Source organism: Dunckerocampus dactyliophorus, chromosome 14 (genome assembly GCF_027744805.1).
Source record: "Dunckerocampus dactyliophorus isolate RoL2022-P2 chromosome 14, RoL_Ddac_1.1, whole genome shotgun sequence".
NCBI lineage: Eukaryota > Metazoa > Chordata > Actinopteri > Syngnathiformes > Syngnathidae > Dunckerocampus > Dunckerocampus dactyliophorus.
This window is the reverse complement of record NC_072832.1, coordinates 1,292,999-1,312,341: the sequence shown is the minus strand read 5'-3', so window position 1 is coordinate 1,312,341 and position 19,343 is coordinate 1,292,999. Positions and strand designations below refer to the sequence as shown.

Genomic DNA, 19,343 nt, shown 5'->3' with positions numbered 1-19,343 from the left:
ATACAAGACACAACAAGGTGGTATTTTAAAGGTCCCATTACTATAATATAGTAATTTTCAACAATTTTAAGTGACTCTCCGTGTGGTGGCTGAAAGCTAGCCCTGATGCTGGAATTCAGACAGTTTAAGAGTAGTTTTAGTATCCATATACACCGTAATGTATCACATACAACAATTCAAGACTAAGGGGTGGGACTGGAGGACACAAACGTTAGTAATTGTAACTTTATTGAAGCTTACATACGGTATAATATACTAGCATGATGACAGGTTTACAAGGCAAACCAAATAAAAATAATTAAAAGAAAGCAGAGAGAAATAATAATAATACATAAATAAAAATATGAGCGATAATAACAAACTATCTTGTCCATGAGGAAGGCGGGTTTTCTTGCATGACGTCATCAAAAGCCGGTATTTGAGCTCCTCTTCTATCAAAGTGGAGCAAACAAGTGAGGGGGATGACAGATTTTTCTCACGTTTGGTGGTCATAAACAGGCTACAGGGACACATATGACTGTTAGAACATCATTAAAAGTCATTTTTGTATAATAGGGGATGTTTAACGAATCTTACAAAAGAAGATGAGACACTTGGAGGCATTTTTGTTTTCTACCGAGGCATTGCTATAATATCTCGTCATAATATCTCGTCAGAAGCCCCTGTTGGTAACTCAGAGAGGACCGTGGAGGACAGATGTGGACATGATACAGGTGTCAGTGAAATGGTACCTGTACAACCAAACACTCCTGTTTGATTGTAACAAGCTATTCTTCCTCCGTCAGTCCAACACCTCGAGGCCGTGTGAGTCAGCCAACAGGGGAAGACAGTCAAGGGGTCTGAGTAGACGATGAGGAGGGCGATGCTGCAGCCTGGCAGGCCTTCTTCTTGCGTCCAACTGTCTGTCAGTCCTTCCTCATTATCTGGAAGCAGGCGACATGGTAGGAGAGCAGCTTCTACTGCCCTCGCACCTGTGGTGTCAGAAGATACCGCATGGACATGACGAATGCTACAGGCCATAATCAATCACAAGCTCGGAAGAACATGGCAACACTCCTGACTTGGACTCGTCACCATCTTCACATTATGAGGACACAAATAGAGCTCCCCCTGGCTTGCAGTACAGCCAGACACAAGGCTGCCATTAACGGATGCTTTTTGGCCATTACACCAGGGGTGTCCAAAGTACAAGCCAGGGACCATTTGTGGCCCGTTTTACCCCCCCACAATGTAAAGAGAAAAAGCGGAAATGTTCATACTAACAACACAAAGTTTTGTCTGTTTTTTGAGAAAATCAGGAAATTATATGAAACCTTTGATTTTGGCCCTCGATGGAAAAAGTTTGGACATTCCACGTTTACACGAAAATAAATAAAACAGCAATGATACCTCGTTTATCAGGTCTGACAGTGAACATGAAGTAGAATTTCTTATTTACAAACCAAATAGAGCATAGAAAACCTGTTTCTGACCTTCTAAATACTGTTTTTAACATTATCAGAGCCCTCTAGACATGAAATAACACCCCTGTAGTCACCTTTACACTCGTATTACCCAATATAGTAGACATAATAATAAATAAGACACACACTTCTTATAAGTGACTTTGGCCTTGTTTTTTTGTAACGTTCCCTGTTGCTTTGGGCTTGTTTTCAGAGAGCTAGTCGCTTGTTTGTCTCTTGACACCTGACAACACTGACACACATACAGTGTTCCCTCGCTCTATCGCAGATTCCCTGTTTTGCTGATTTTTTTAGTGCTTCTTTTTTTTTTTATTACAGCGTATGAACGCAGTTACAGGCCGAGCCTGGGTCTTTAAGAAGAATTGCACTGTGGGAAGCTGAGTGTCTCTCTCTTCTCTCTCTCGTCTCTCACCACCCATTGTTCTCTGCGTCCTGACTGGCTGTATACCATTGTCAATCAATCTCCTTCTTGCTGCCCTGCCGTGTCTCCTGTGTCAGGGCTAGCTTGCTTGCTTGCTAGCTTGTAAATTAATCTTCGTTTGGACTGCAGTATTGTATTTTAACAAGGATACAAAAACGCTACTGTACAGCGGAACGGCGGCATGACAAAAAAGCGTGGTCCCAGGAGTGAAATAGGCATGAGTGACTTAATCAGTTCTCGTGTACGACCTGTAGGTTGATCATTAAAATTCAAAGGAAGGTTTGAACTTTATTTAAGAGTGTTTAAACAGGAGAGAAACGTGAGAAAGTGTTATGCCTGTCTGAGAAAAGTGTATGGTGGGAGGGTTTACGGCCTTAAAACATATATAATTGAAGTTGGCTACTTTGCGGATTTCACTTATTGCAGGCTATTCTGGGAATTCATCCCCTGTGATAAATGAGGGAACACTGTACCACTATCGTATGGTTTGTTTCATTTGAGATGCTCCATGCTAAGATAGCAATAATACTTACATACTTGTACATTCGATATGTACTGTATACCCAGGCCTTTGTCTTTGAATGGCAGTATGTCTTCTCAATGTTTACTTCATTTGGCCATTTTTATGCTGGAAAATGCTTAATTTTGGCCAAAAGTTCATAAAATCTGCTTAAATATGCATCTATTTGACAGATAATAGGCCATAGTCAACTGAGAAACAAAGTGGAATCACGATATGATTTTTAAAATATGAATGAATGTGTTTGGAGAAAACGTGATGGTGTGACGTCGCCAAAGTTGTGGCGCGAAGTGGCGAGGGATGATTGTCCAGCGTTGTCCACCTACTAGGGGAGAAACTTTACGTCCAGTTTTAAAGTCATGCATTATATGATATGCTGAAGAATGGTATTTAAAGAGAGCGTCGAGAGAGCCATCTATTGGTCTGGCATGCACACTACAGTCTTTTCATACTCATTTTTGTTTTTGCATGTCTTACCTATTCAGTATTATTATATTGTTTCCCTATTTTACTGCACCTGTCAAAAGATTAAGCACGAGCAGCATGACACACACTGGAATATATTTGTTTCTATATTTTATACTCATTATTTGGCTACTATAGGAAGTAAACTTGGATATACTGTATATATATATATATATATATACATACATACATATATATAATACATTTTATACATGTACAAAATACATATTAACAAATATAAACATACAAATGTTTTCCTGAAAATAATATATATTTTTTGCTTTTTTTTTAATGTGTTAACAAACTGATGTTGTATATTGAGAACTCTAAAAGCATGTAAACGTTAATAACTGAACACATACACTGAGAATATTTGTAGGGTAAATATTTTGTATTACATTTAGAAAATGCAAGAGCGATTAGTAGAAACTGACATATAAAAGTGGAATTCATTATTATATTCCACTATGCTTATGATGGCATTAGCTAGAAATAACTATTATTCTAGGGAAGGGCTTAATACATTTGTACTTTTTTCAAAATCAGGATTAGTTTGGAATATTTTTTGTTTATTTCTAATTCAACTTTGTATGGAGCACTACATGAATGAAACACTATGTTATTATTATTCAAATGTACTGCATAGCTGAAATAAGTAATAATATTTGCCTTTCAGTGTATCGCCTTCAGTTTTTCATCGTTGCAGGATCTGCTCCAGAAGTCTCTGCAAAAAACAGAAAAAAACATTAGTGGTGCTCCTGAAAGAAAAGTAAAACAATATCAGCACCGAGGCCGCATGCCTATAATCTCCTAGAGGAGCATAGCTGTGCATCGTGGCAGCAAAGCGGTGCGGCTAAATTGCTTTTTCACACCATCGGTGTCAGTCCTGCTGTGGCCCAGCTCAGGTGCAGCAGCAATCATTTGACTTTGTTATCTGACCAAACACGCTGCTGTGCAATCTTACCGTGCCGCCCCAAGCAGCTGGAAGCTCATTTTAAAAGCACCCGGCGCCATCCTCTCTAAGCCCCGCCTACTCACATATATATGTGTTGAACAGAAATAAGGTCCCCTATCCCCGGAAAATAAGCAAACACAACTTTACCAGGGAGGTGCCAATCTCACCGCAGTTGAGCTGAGGTAATAACTTCATTTGAGAGGTGGAAAGGTCACACTACCCAAAAAAACATAGAATGCACTCAGAATTTCTGGTGAAAATACACTCCTAAAGTTGCACAGAACTTTGGATTTGGAGCCCCTGTCATGCATGGTGTTACTTTACACCATGAGAGCCCAGTTCAACTTTTTCTTTTGTTTTGTTTTTGGGGGTGGTACTCTTTTGTGACACTTGTTGCAAAAGAAGAAGATGCCTACAGAGAAGAAGAAGTCTATACAACATACGCATCATCACTTCTCAGTGGTTATGTCTAGTTTTACTTTGGTTCGCTTATTTTTACACTCGTGTGCCAATGAATCACGATTAACTTCTTTTTAGGCTTGCAGTTAAGAATGCTAAAATGTTACTTAAAAAGGTAATATAGACAACACTTAAAAAAAAAGTTGTATCTAGTTCGATTGACGGATTGATTGATTGACTATAATTATCCATGTTACAATCAAGATTTTATTCTGAATAGTAGTTTGACGTACAAGAAAAAATGGACGTCTAAGGGGATTTGGACTTTAGCAGTCAAACAGCGCCCTCTGCTGGATGACAAAAAATAACATTCTGTACATGACTTCTGTTTTTTGTATAATAAAATTTAACGTAATCCTTTAAGTCCAATTAATTGAGAACCATAAAAAACAGCAGTTTGAATCATTGAATAATAAGTGTAATATTGACTTTCAACATAAAATAAAAAGTGTGTGTTTTGAGAAATGTTTGGTAACACAATAAAAATCCTTTATAAGAACTCCAGATTGCTGGACGTTACTTTAGTCACATTTGTAAAATTCTTATTCAACTATATTATAAAATACATGAACAATACACTATATTATTATTATTATGACATTTTTATTTGTTTGTAAATTAATGATATTGGAAAATAAATCCAACATATATGATACAAGTTGCATTCATATTATATTATGGTATTAAAGTATAGTATTATAGTAGCATGAGATCTTATTACAGAATTTAGAAAACTGGGTGTAAATCTCTGGTACTGCTCTAAACTGGCTCAAGTCCTATCTGGAGGACAGGAAGTACTTTGTTGGAATTGGTAACTGTGTCTCAGACCAAATGGCTATGACCTGTGGGGTTCCCCAGGGGTCAATCCCGGGACCCCCATTGTTCAGTCTGTACATGCTTCTTTTAGGCCAGCTAATACGCAGCTGCGACATGTCCTACTACGACCATCCAGATCCACGTGTCACTGACGGCCGGTGAACACGGTCCTGCAAGGTTACTTTGTCACTGCATCCGACACATCAGTGTGTGGATGATAAACAACTTTCTCCAGCCAAACTTAGACAAAACTGTAATCATTGTCTTTGGCCTAAAGAAACAATATTTAAGTTACCAAATGTGGTTTTGCCATCTATGAAATGCTATTCTGGTGGAGCGTTTTCTATTACATATTGCCTTGAACATCAATCACACGTTCTAGAAACAGCACCTACCCACAAGCCATCTGCCACTTGAATATGCGCTAACACTTACTGGACTCCACTACCGACCTGCTACCTCTTCTGCTTATTTTGCACACTGTTACTCCAGCAGCCCCATACAACCATGCACTTTTACCACTGCACTTTTTCAATGGTCGTACGCTGTCATTCCTGTCTTCTATGTGCTGTTTTTGACCCCTCCTTAGTTTTGTTTCTCGAGTTGTATTGTTGTGATTGCATTGTCAAACTGTGAGCAACCAAATACATTCCTAGCAACTGTATACCTACACTGTTGCTATGGCTAATAAAAAACTTGAACTTGAACTTGATTTTCCAACCACCAGCATTCAAATCTGCACACCTTCTTAAAGAGGTCAGCTCTCAGTCTGTTGGCTTGTGAAACTGCTCTCTTTTCTTCCTCCTGCTTTTTCTTCTCCACCTCCGGCAGCCTGTTGTACATCCTGCAAACACCCCCAAACACACACACACACACAAACATGCACAAAAGGCAGATTCAGACAGGGATTAGGGGACCTGACGAACATGAGGAGTTATCTAGTGAACGCACTCCACACCCCTGCTGTCGGTCGGTCTGTTACGAGATGCTGCGAGTCAGATAGTGTCACGTCTGACAAAGTTACAATGGGTCGCCATCTCCTGATCTCGGGCGACATCGTAGATAAGCGACATAAAAGGTGGGCGATAAGGCACGCGGAGGACTGTTCATATCTCCTGTCAAGAGACAGGATCACGTGCGTGTGTGTGTGTGTGTGTGTGTGGAGAGGATGGGCATCAAAGCTGCATCTTGTTGACAATACTGTCGAGATGTGGCGCTGATGCCGATACCAAGATACAGCAGACTCGACCTCTACTCAGAAACGTAACGGGTGGATGTTAAAGTGCACACATCATAAATGCCCGAATGAACGCCTGGATTAAATGAACGATGTGGTCCATAGAAGCAAATAACCGCCGGGGTCTGGAATTGGCGCCGGCTCAGAAAACAATGGTGTTAACAGCTGTGGCTGTAGGCAACCTCTTGGTGTCGTTTTTTGAATGAACTCCACGAGTTCGGTGAAATGCTACTAAAAATGATATAGTAATAATACAAGTTTATTCTTGTAAAATTGAGACTTTTGTTCTTGATTCGAGATTTAAAATGCAACCTAAAACTTTGCTAAGAGTGTCAGTTTGGCCCTGGAAGTGATTATTTCTATTTTCAATATTTCCTATGAGGAAAATGGAAACCAAAACAAACTGCGGGTGACCTTATAGGTTCGGCTATAAAGGTGTGAAGTGACGTGGTGTTTGGGCACAGCACTCACCGTCTGGACCTGCGCTGCATCTCTCTGCCTGATATAGACCGATCCCTTGGCTTGAAAAGGTTATCTAGGACGCACACATGAATTGCAAATGGGAATTCATATGTTAATGACGATAAAAATACAAATGCACAAAACCGAAGCACATTCAGGAGCAAGAGGTCATAGTTCAGTGGTAGAGCCTTTGACTGCCGATCGAGGGGTCCCTGTTTCAACTCCTGGTGCCCCCCTTCATGTTTGTTGTAGTTTGAGTTTGACCACCGTTGAATGAATACTTGAAACACCTCAGGATGTTTGGGCTTGAGCCCCAGCGGGACGCATCTGCTTGCCTCAGATTGGAATTCCATGAGTGCAATGCATGAAAAAGGTGAAAACGTGTGCAATAACAATAAAAAGTATATAGTAATTATTATGACCATCCATATGCAGCTCTTTGGAACACTTTCATTAATTAGATTTTCCACCAAGCAGCCAGGTGTCCCACGCTGCGGAACGATCCATTAAAAAAAGGAAAAAAAAATCTTGTGTGATAAAAAATGTGATTGTGATTTAATCAGAAAGCATGAGAGGAATTTTTGATGAGACAGAAATGTAAATGTGTCAGTGCGTGTGCGCGTGCGTGTGCGTGTGTGTGTGTGCAGGCAGAGTTATCAGCTGCAGCAGTGCATAAAGGTAGAAAAAGGAACAGTGTTATGCGGAACATTCAACAATTATGTGCAAATGAACAATATTACCTGATGTATAATTGCAGTGGCATAAAACAGCACCAAAAACAATGACAGAATATTCTACAATCATAAACATAATTGTATTTTGCTTTTAAAATGAATAATAATACACCTTTTAGTACTGAAACATGTTGCAAAATACATTTTTTATATTTGAAAATACGTTCTTATCAATTCAATAATTAATAACGCAAAATTCAATAAACACAATAACAACATTTTTTTAAATTAACATTTCTATGACAAAAATGACCCTTCTTAATTTTCTAAAGGCAGATTTTACTGAACTTATTTGTGTGTTCAACATTTTTAGTCGCTTTTGAAGACCTTTCAAAAGCATAATTATTATGAATAAACATTTGAATATAACAAAAATTCCACAGCCATACATATTTTGATAGCTTGCTTTCTTTGAATGAATTTAATAAGTTTAATTTGCAAATGTTATTTTACTTTTTCATTGTTTTATGAATTTAGTTGTGTAGAGATGTTTTAAAAATTCATATTATTTATAATATAAATGCTAATATTACAAAAGAGTTACAATTAAAACATGTTATTTATTGATCCTACTTATTTAATACCTTTTGTTTATTTTCTTTGATTTGATAAAATGTTTAAAACATTTGAATGAATTTCATCATTCATATAAAATATATGATCAACACAAATGAATATCTCTTTGACGTAACACTGTTTTTATTTTACTTGCTTTCAAATTCCTTTTTATTTCATTATATTATTATTTTCATTATGATTATAAAACACTTTAACGTTCCACAATATATTTTTGAATCCTTTTTTCATTTTAATTAATTCGCTAATTAATAATAAACATGACCTCACATAATGTCTGTGTAAGCAACGTGATTTTGCAAAGACATATTTTTTGTGCTGTTTTTATGTTGATGTGTCTTATTTGCTTTCAAAGACCTGCAATGCTCAACAGCTGCCAGCAGAGAGCAAAGCTGGATAAATGCCAGCCAGCACAACACTGCACAGTCAAGTACCGCCACCTATCAGAATCCATTAAGTTCAAATGAACCAGTCCACATATTGAACAAGAATAAATTCCCCTTCAGTGACTTCTTATAATGTTATTTCATGGGAGGTCTTAACCCCTAAAGTATGCTGTAGTGTGTCAGTCTGTATAAAAACTGTAAGAATGCATTAAAAAAGGCCTTCCCGGATCACTGCTTACCGCTAAGTGGATCTGGTGTGGTGCAATTCTTCCTTGGTGTGCCCCTGCCCGTCCCGAGACCTGGGACCTGCAGGGCTCTCCTCCTTCTCCTCCTCGCCCTCTGCTCCATCCTCCTCACTCGACCCTGGGATCGGCTGATGAAGTCTGGCCTGAAGAGCTCCAGAGCCTCCTGGGAAGGGAGAGTAGAACACGGTAGAGGAGTGAGCTGCTGCTGCTGCTGCTTATTGGTGGAAAGAAGTTCACTTTGACACTAATCCTGCAAGGAGGGGGTGAATCCTGGCTGGGTTCAACCTGCTTGGAATGTAATCTATTCCTTAACCTTGATAAATCCTCTTCACGGCCTTGTAATAGCGAGGTGGTGTAGCGTTATGCTCTGCTTTAGGGGGGATAAAAGGAAGGGAGCATCCTACAGGAGGGAAGAAAACCTGGCTGGACTTAACTTAACTTAAATCAAGAGAAAGATGTCCACAACATTAAAAAGCCAGTTAGAAAAAAGTGCTTTGATAGCCATTGGAAGCAAATTGGCCAAACCTGATCCTTGATGCTGGAATTTAGACAGCTTAAAAGTCTTTTACTAAGTTTTATGATGTGTAGCAAAGCCTGTTTTTTCATAAAGTGGAGTATTTTGCATAATATGGCCCTAAAACAAAAATCAGTTTGGTTTTTGCTCCTACTTTGAGACTGAGTGACTTGGGCGAGTCTTCCAGACAGTTCAGGTGGGAAAGATATGCTGACGGCCGTGCAGGACATTCTCGGGGTTCTTCTGTCCAGCTGTGAGCTCTCGTTGCTGAACAAAGAGAGAAAAACAAAGCAAAAACATCAAAACATGTCCTTAATGAGCAGGAACAGCATTTAGAATGCTGATGGTGCTGTATTAAAGACCGTAATCCAGTGGATGGAGTCACAGTAAATACTTTCACGACACTATGGAGTTCCATCAGCGCTTTATGATGTGTAAAAACGAGAAGAAGACACCTGAAAATGACCAGCAGCAGCAGCTCATAAAGTGAAAAGAGCCTTGGGCAACATGAGTGTGGCCTATGAATAATGCAGAAGATGACAGTGCATCCTCTCCTGCTCTTCTGACCCCATTCCTCCTGCTTTGATGGAACATGCATCACAGCTGAATAACCCAGCTAGGACCATGTAAACCGAGGATCATCTCATTTCTGAAGAAAAACGTAATGTCCGCCCAAATGATTCCTCCAGGATACGCCGGGCCGTTGAGACACTAAACAACAAGTTCCAAGAAAAGCAGCAGCAATGATATTTTGCAAGCAATGAATTAGTAAAGCAACACTTTTCGAGACCGTTAGGCAGCCGCGAGCCCGGCTGCAAATGTAGAGACGCTTTTCACGGCGAGCATTTTGGATTTTGTCCACGCGGGAAGCGCGCCGCCATAAATAATGGCGCACATGTGATGGCTTCATTCCATTTACTGTCCCGGGGAGCCATGGTAACCTGCAGAGCATCTTCTCACAGGAGCAGAGTGGTAATAAAACACATGCTATGGTGACAAAAAACAAACGGATTCTTAGTTTCGGGGCGGAAAGGCAATCAGTCCAACAGACATTCACTTCGTTCAGATTTGGGCTCCCAGAAGAAATAACAAACAGAATCTGCTCCACAGGGAGAGAGCACAATATGCAAGTGTAAAAAGAAGTTAGCCATCATTTTTATGACACGTTACTGTTACTACTACTGTATGCTATATTGTACTGAGCAGCCAGGGCATTATCATTAAATTCCATTTCTGGTTTTGTGGTTATCATCACACTGCAAAATACATCAAGGTTTCGCTTGACGCAAGCCCGGGCTCTGGATTTTTCATGTTTCTTTCAAAAACCTACGGTAGCTGAGAAGCGCATAACACTTGAACTGTGAAACGCTTTAACATTTCAGAAAACAAACTCATTTTGCACGGTGAAACGATGGAGGGCGCATGCACATACACTACAGGTATGTATTTGGTGCAGGGATGCAGATAGACGTATCATCTGCTACATTCATAATGTCTGACCCGAAAGATCGAGCTTTCACCGCTGTTCAATCACCTGTTGGTGGCCTCGCTCTATTTCACGTCTTTATGCAACACACCACGTACACTCGCACGTTTAGAGCTAATTGTTTCAACGACACGCGCCATAATTGGCCTCCGTTTCTTTCCGTTTTAATAACTCCTTTCGTCTTTTGTTAATGTTTCCTCATTTGTTTCAAGTTTTGCTAACGTGTGTTCGAAAAGGAACATTTGTTTCACCTTTTCTGAAATGTAAATGAATTTTTGCCGATTGTTAACGTGTTCCCCGAGATGCTAATTTGTTTTGAGTTTTGAAAATGTGTTTTCTGAAATGTAAGTAGATTTCATTTTCTATGCGGCGTAGTCCTCATTAGGGTTGCGGGGGTGTGCTGCAGCCTGTCCCAGCTGACTTTGGGCGGGGTCTTTTGTTAATGTGTTTCCTGAAAAGTGTGATTGTTTCTTTTTATTTTGAATATGTTTCCTGAAATGCTCATTTGTTCTGAGCTTTGTTAATGTGTTGTAAATGAGTAAATACATGTCAATTTAGCAGTACGTGTACATTTACACGAGTAAATTAGTTTCACTTTTGTTAATGTGTTTCCTGAAATGCTAATTTGTGTCAAGTTTTGTTCATTTGTTTTCTGAAATGTACATTTATTTCGACTCTTGCTGATGTGTTTCCTGAAACGTTAACTTGTGTTGCCTTTTGTTCATGTGTTTTCTGACAAGTACATTTGTTTCAGCTTTAGTTAATCTGTTTCCTGAAATGCAAATTTCAAGTTTTGTTCATGTGTTTTCTGAAATCTACATTACAATCTGCAGAACATTCAGGTTGAGATTCTCCCACCTCATCTACCAAATCAAAATGAAGCGATTTATACGTTGTAGCAGTCGACTGCGTATATTTTGCACATCCACAGGTCACACACACCTGAATATACAGTATCAAACACATTGTACCAAAGCCAGCTATATGAACCACTACACTATCAATGGCCTGTCTGTATCCTTGTGCACTATATCTGACATCACACTGTGCTAAATAGACAATAATTGTTATTACTGTATATACAGCAGTGGATCAAAGCAAATCAAAGGATGCTGGGGGGCACTTTGATATTCTTTAAAATGTGTGAAAGGCTAAAAACATGATGTATATTTAAAGTGTTATCATTTATTGGTATCAACATTTCAGGTTTTTGCCTTTACATTATTCCTTCTCATTCTATTTTTCCCATTTTTGTTGTTTTTTTGCTGTTGCATGTGGCCCCAGGGTGCACTTTGTACACCCCTGACATACAGCAATGCAAAGAGTTCATAAAGTTGGGAGGCAGGGAAGAATAAATGAATGTGTTTTATTTTTGTTTTTGTGTCACATTTGGGATTCATTTGAAAGATTGTGAATGTGCCGCAAGATGAATGCGGCGTACGCTTGAGAGAGAGGGAGAGGAATAAATCAAAAACGTGAAAGGCAGAGTGTGTGGCAAGAAAAAATGAGAATCTCCAAGTCTTTTAAAGCCACCTAGGCAGCCACAGTCAAGCATTCATTCCCGGCACCTCGGAAATGTGATCTTATCAACAATAGCTGGAGAAAATGGGCGAATACACAGATCAATTGCTGCGCGTACTTTAGCTTTTCACTTGTGGGGCGAGATGATGAAATTCATACCTGGGCCGGGATCGAAAGTGTGATGGAAAAGGCTGCGGCCGGCAAGGGATGCTTCATCTGCATTCTGCCTCCGTTTGCTTGCAGGGCTTGGCTTTGGGATTGGCAAGAACCTCACAGTGGCGGCCTCCCTGTTCGCACCACGAGCCAACGTTGTTAGCCTAACCTCTTGCCCTGGCTGCTCTGAGGGAGGTTCTCCATGCTGGTTGATGTCCAACATGGCCACTCTGGGTCTCCCGGAGGTTTGTTTTGCTTTATCCCGCTGGTTAACCGAGGATGCGCAAAGGCGAACAAACAAGCTGGACCTGTGCTGCTGACGCGCTTCTCTCTCTTGCGGTGCCACCAGACACAGCGAAAATAGCCTGTCCAAAAACACGACAGAGCTGGTGCACCTCGGCGGCACCTCTCGGCGGATGCAGGTACGATAGGAAGAGGCTGGCAGAGATGTGGGAATGATTGAGCCATCTATCACGTCGTGAGTTCTTCCCCTCTCCATGGAAATGGGTCTGCGTTGTGCAATTTGAATCGTCCCATTCCCTGGACCGCTCAGCGCCAATCCATCAGCTGGTGAGTGGGCTTGTCTGCACTCATTAGGCCTCATGATTGCAGGATTCCGTTGGCACATGTACTGTCGGGCGCCTGAGACACTCACGGTGAGTGATTACACTACCCTGACAGATTCTAGGTCTGCTGGACTGGGCTGGAACCACAGCAGGACCTTGTGGGACGTCTATAGGCGATCCATCCGGAATGACGGCTGATTTGTTTGGATGCAGAAACAAGTTTTCCTACAGAAAGTATTGAAAACATTGAATTCATCAGTGAACATCATAAATGTGCATTAACTGTACAGGCAACTGTTGAATTCAAATGGAAAAAATAGGTTACAATTTTTCATCTGATTAATCAGTTTCCAAATTCATTAATCATGATTAATCACCATTTTCAACTATATCTGAAATATTAATATATATTAAGAAAGACAGGATTTATATTTGTATGTATTAAAAGCTCCAAATGAACTGAACATTTTAATCAAGCTAAAAGGCAGCACACATGTGTGGAAAGCTAGTTTCTTTAACAGTAGCAGAACATTTGAATCACACTTTAACCGTATTATGAGCAATGAAGGGTTGCGTTCAAAGACACAATGTCATTTCTGCTGAGTCCACATGTTCTGAGTGTAGATGTAATTTATGGGATTTCCAAGAATACTTAAAGGGATTTTTTTGACATGAAATTGTATCCCCATCGGCAGTGTAGTGCATCAATGGTGACTTACCCCCCACTTTGTCCCATGAGCAGAGTTTTGGTTGGATTTTGGTCATGAGGAACGTAATTCTGGTTAGTTGGAGGGGCCACTTAAGTAACGAGTTTGGCTTCTCAAAACAATAAGTGTAATACATTTGCATCACAAAAATCAGACCTCACAATGACCCGGTGTTACTTTCTGTCCCGTTGTATCACTGCACGTCCATTGTTCCACAGAGTCATCCATGCATGTGAGCGCTGTGGAAAACGTAGTTTTGAGAAGCCAAACTCTTTATTTAAGTGGCCCGGAAGTACGTAACTGGAACTCCGCTCCTCGGGCGTGGTGTTTGTAAGTTGGAGATACATGTAGGGTGATTGAAATACTTATCATTTGTTCATGTTGCAATATTTTTGGGTTTATGTTCCATGATGTATGGGAATTAAATCTGTGAGTCTTTTTTTTCTTTTCAGATTGATTATTTTGTTTGAAATTTGAACGCCCTACAAAAATGGCTGGGCATCTTACCCTACAGGAACGTGCCCAGCTGGCGGCACGTTACGAAGTTTGGAGGTGCGTTGTTCAAGTGCAAAGATGGTGGAGGGACAGAAGACATGCTCAAGTTGACGCTAAGACGATCAAGAATTGTCACGCAAAAGTCATCGCTACATGACCCGTGGCTCGAAGAAGAGGTCGGCATTCCAATTCCAGTCACCCGGAGGTCAAGAATTGTTTACTCATAGCCCGAAGAAGTCCATTCGACAAGCAGCAAGGGAAAGCGAACTCTCCTTTCACCGTGTACGAACTGAAAGCTCACAAAAGAGCTGAAACGGCATGCTTGGAAACTGGTTATCCAATTTTAAATAAAACTCTGCGCAATACACTTTCTTCTCGTGTTCATTTCTTGTAAGAATTATAGTTCGGAAATAAATTACAAGTACTTAAAAATAGGGAGTTACGGTAACACGTTACAATAAGGTACACAAAATTGCAGTAGTTAATGAGGAACGAAGCTACCTAACCCTAACCTCTACTCATTAGTTACTCAGTAGTTCTTCATTAGTTCCTCAGTAACTACTCTACTCATTAGTTCCTCAATAGTTCTTCATTAGTTCCTTAGTAACTAGTCTAAATTTACGTGCCTTACGTGTCAAATTGAGTAATATTTGAGTCATCGTCCTCCTTGGTGCATGTACATTGCACACTTGTAAGGGAAATATCTGATTTTGTGCTCTTTTTCATATTTCATTTTACTTGCAGTTCTCATGTTCTTCCTCATTTCCCTGACAAAACGCCTTCATAAATTCCCTTAAAATGCACTTTGGCCGAGCAATTATGTCTATTAACGTTTCTAAAGATGATAGGCAATTTTAAAAAACATACATTTGTAAAAAACAAACAAACATAAAAATAAAAAAAAGGACTTAAATAAAAGTGTAATGAAATAAAGTGTAAAAAAAATACAAATGAAAATGACAAGCATTAAAAAAATGACTTAAGTAGAAGCGTAAAAATAATAAAAATTAAAATTACTTAAAGTGTACAAAATAATAAAAATATGTATAAATAAAAATTACTTAAATAAAAGTGCAATATATATACATCATTTTTTTACTATACAAAAAAATACTAATGTTTTTGATAAAAATGTAAAAACTAAAATAAAAAAACCCTGAAATAAAAGCATAAAAATAATAAAAACAAATAACAATTAAACATGACTTAAATAAAAGTGTAAAAATGTAAAAACTAAAAAAACAATGTAAATAAAAATGCCTTAAATACAGTAAAAGCATAAAAATAATAAAAACAAATAACAATTAAACATGACTTAAATAAAAGCATAAAAAAATAATAAAAATGACTCAAAGTGTTAAACATCAACAATGACGTAAATAAATGTGTAAAACAATAATACAAATAAAAACAACTTAAACAAATGTGGGTCCCAGGCTGTCACTATGTGAGAACCCCTGTCCTAAACTGTCATACAAGTGTAAAAATAAGTGAGCTGCTGCTGAAATAAGGATGCAACACGTTTCGCTCTATTAGGTATGGTTTGTCAAATAATAACGTTCTTAACTATCGCAGGCCGACAAGTATAAAAAGAAGTTCAAACATGTTGTGAACCTTAACTTGGAGTAAAAACAATCCATCGTTTTCAAGGTCACGTGACCTTGCGGGTAATGATGCACGGGGATGTTTACCTCATTGATGTGAGGTGTCTATAAGCTCAGGGACGTCCAGCTGACATCGATCCTCTACTGTTTTGTTGTGGAAACACATACAAAGCACACGGCAGGAGAATATGTGGCAATCAACACTCCACTCACCACGCGATCGCACGATAAAGCCAGTGAAAACCAGGCAGTGAAAATAGCTTTTTCTTCTGAGGCTCCATGAGCACATTCTTCACTTTATCACGTCGCTATCCTTTTTAGTCCGTCCCGAAGCCATGTTCCACAAGATACAAGATAATCTCTCACTTCTCTGCACATGACGACTCTCCTTAATGCGGTTATCTGCCTTGCTTGCTTGGCACATTCCGGAGAATTTCGCAAAACGCTAAACAATAGCGTAAAACGTTGAGGCCTGTTGTGCCAGGGGAGCACATGAGGAAGCTCGTTTGTGCACTTTATTTAACGCTAACACTGTGCAGCGATATTTTATTAACACTGAACCCTTTTTTGCGTTTTACTTGCTTGTGCCCAAAATACATAGTTCAAAATAATTTCAATGAATAATTAAAACGTTAAATAAACAATGAAAAATATTACATCAAATATTACATACGGTAACTGTACAACACGTGATAGGAAGGCACTCCAGCGGGTGATCAAGTCCTCACAGAACATTGTTGGGGCAGCCCTCCCCTCACTGCAAGACATTTATAAATCTAGAGTCCTACGAAGAACACACAACCTCATCAAGGACAGCACACATCCACAACACTCATTATTCACACTCCTACCGTCAGGCAGACGCTACAGGAGTTTGAAGTCCAGGACCACAAGGCTGGCAAACAGCTTTTACCCACAGGCCATCAGGCTTCTCAACGAAGCACTCACACACGCCGCACGCAACACACGCACACACTCATAGCACTTTATTTATTTATTTATTTATTTGCATTATTTACTTGTATTAATGTCTCTTCTGTTGTTGTTGCTTAATTTATTGGTATTTATGTTTATGTGTTTATGTTTCTTATGTTCTTATTCTTTCTTGTGTTTTCTTTCTTTTCTTGGGAGAATGAACAGAATAAGATTTTCATTGCATGGTATAACTGCTGTTGTACTATGCACATGACAATAAAACTCTCTTGAATCTTGAATCTCTTGAATCTTGAAATAATCTATTAAGAAATATATTTTAACATATCTGGCCTGAACATTTGTATTTATTTCATAGAATATGTATTTATTTCATGATCCAAACGGTTAATAATTACATGAATGCGAAATAACATAAAAATTGTTTGCATTGATCCATTTATTTCCTGACAGATGAATTTACTTCATTACATTTTATTTATTGATTTATTTCATGACTTTTTTATGCATTTATTTACATATGCTGCACATTGTTATCAGCTCATTGACATTTTGATTGAATTAAATGAAGATGATTTCCATTCATCAAGGTTCATTAATATGCATAGTCCAGTTGAAAAAGAAATACATCAAAATAAAGAAAACTAAGATTTTAAATGTAACCTGACAGCATAGCCCTCAATGTATGCACTGGAGACATCTTACCTTGTTGAGCTTCTAGCTGTTCATCTTTTTGGAGGCCACAGACAATATATTCCTGTCGACCAGCACAAGCCACGTTGCTAAATCCTATTAAAGTCAAGTCAAGATAGAGAGGAAATGATCGCAGCGGTCACCAAAGCAGTCCACAATGATCTGTGGTCCAGCAGGAAACTCCTCTCAGCTGATAAACGACACTGTGAGCTCCTCTCGATGGTTCAAAGGTGGCGCTGGAACAAGAAGAGGATGTAGGATCAACCAATCGCTGGTAAAATGCTAACCTTTCCTGAGTGATTCCGTCAACGTGGGTTTTTCTTTGGTGAAGATTTTCAGCGTTTGAGGAGGAGTGAAGCTCTTGAGTGAGCTCAGGTAGCGCAGCATGTGACAGCCTCTCATGTCACCCAGCTTACGTAACGGTTTCCTCTTGCAGGCTTTAATATTAATGCTGAGTTAGCCGGCAAAGAACATGCCAGCTGCAGAGGAACCCACAAAGTCAAACATCTCAAAAGTAGTACGTTTTGGAGGTCAACCAATTCCATCACTCATCGTGAGGGTTCGATGGGGAAAAAGGTGCGGCGTTTATTCCTTAATCAATTGGGGATGCCAAAAGCTAAAGCTAAAGTTCAAGCTATTTGAGGAACTGCCGTACAGACGTCGCTCGTTTGGGTCCAGACCCAACCGTGATAAGTGAATTTCTGTGAAGTAGGATTCCTTATTTTTTGAATTTAATATTTTGATAAAGCATAGAAAACCTGTTTAAGACCTTCTAAATATGATTTTTTTTTTTTAGCATTTTTAGAACCCTCTACACATGAAATAACACCCCTACAGTCACTTTTATACTTGTATTACCCAATAAGGTAACATAATACTGGAAAATAAGACTACTTAGACATAAATAAGACACTACATAGACTCACACGTTAGCAACAACAGCGTACTTGGTGGCTATTGGCTCAAGGTAACACTCCTGACATCTAGTGGCCATTCTAGTGGAATACTACTGCAATGGCGTAGTGAACACAGGAGCTGCTGTCAGCCACAATTCGCGCCAGTCACCGGCACTGTGCACAAACAGCAGCAACTCTACAGCACGTCAGTCAAGCACGTCACTTCCCGGGCCCCGCCTCTTAAAGGTGCAAACAAGGTCACACACTACATATAACAACTTCTAAATTCCTTGTATTTATATTTATTCATTTATATTTATTATTTATATTTAATAATTTAGCCATTTTTATGATTGACTATGCTTAATTTGGGCCAGGAATATGTACAATTTGCTTATATACGCATATGTTTTGACTAATAACAGGCCGTATTCAACCACAAAACCGTGATCATTTATTGCATAATGAATTTTTGAAAAGCTGTGACAGAGTGAGGGCACGATGTTCGAACCACATTGCAGGGAGAGACATTGTTTTTTCACATTAATGTGTTCAGTCATTCTCAGCAAAGAAAGACCCATCTGTGTACGCAGTGTTGCAATACTCGTTTTCGTCACCGGGTGGCAGCCGCGATAAGAGCGGGCACTGGAGAGGCGCTTACGCACAGACGCCTTGAGTGTTTGTTATTTGATGTTTCAGGTGGGTTAGTGTGTCAAAAATGCATTTGTTCTCATCAGTATTTGCTTATTTGTAATGGCGCTGCATTCCATCTCACTTATATGTGTCCAATGTTGACTAATGCTGTACTTAGCTGGCGTTAGCATGCACGGCTAATGTTAGCCGCTAACGGCACGCCATATTGACTAAAGTCTGTTCCATTCACATGTGTATATTAGCATTTCAGTGATATTTAGCGATTGTTAAAGGTTGTTTTATTGATCATCAATTAGGCTATAATTGCAAAGTGTTTGGAAAATGCAGTTTTATGTTTGTTATTTGACGTTTCAGCACAACAATACAACTTATGGAACACCTT

At 39.3% G+C, this 19,343-nt stretch overlaps 1 protein-coding gene across 4 annotated transcripts; it reads right to left on the bottom strand.

The window, feature by feature from the left end:
* Positions 1–251: 251 nt before the first annotated feature.
* On the bottom strand, positions 252–17,737 carry LOC129193951 ((E2-independent) E3 ubiquitin-conjugating enzyme FATS-like). 4 transcript variants are annotated; one of them, XM_054798777.1, is made up of 8 exons: positions 17,424–17,737; positions 12,420–13,204; positions 9,408–9,520; positions 8,734–8,902; positions 6,808–6,871; positions 5,844–5,943; positions 3,539–3,593; positions 252–971 (listed from the first exon to the last, which is right to left on the bottom strand). In XM_054798777.1, the coding sequence occupies exons 2-7, from the start codon at positions 13,039–13,041 to the stop codon at positions 3,564–3,566; spliced, it is 1,098 nt and encodes a 365-aa protein (XP_054654752.1). In that variant the 5' UTR covers positions 13,042–13,204; positions 17,424–17,737; the 3' UTR covers positions 252–971; positions 3,539–3,563. The 4 variants fall into 4 exon arrangements, with proteins under 4 accessions (XP_054654752.1, XP_054654750.1, XP_054654751.1 ...); XM_054798775.1 differs by lacking the exon at positions 17,424–17,737 and adding an exon at positions 15,999–16,127; XM_054798776.1 differs by lacking the exon at positions 17,424–17,737 and adding an exon at positions 15,873–16,113.
* Between the last annotated feature and the right edge of the window lie 1,606 nt (positions 17,738–19,343).

Excerpts from the sequence above, each read along its gene's own strand:
- LOC129193951 (XM_054798777.1), bottom strand. The coding sequence starts at position 13,041 with ATGTGCCAACGGAATCCTGCAATCATGAGGCCTAATGAGTGCAGACAA. Across the intron at positions 6,872-8,733 it reads CACACCAGATCCACTTAGCG|ATAACCTTTTCAAGCCAAGG; the intron begins GTAAGCAGTGAT and ends TGTGCGTCCTAG. Across the intron at positions 3,594-5,843 it reads GAGCTGACCTCTTTAAGAAG|AGACTTCTGGAGCAGATCCT; the intron begins GTGTGCAGATTT and ends TGTTTTTTGCAG.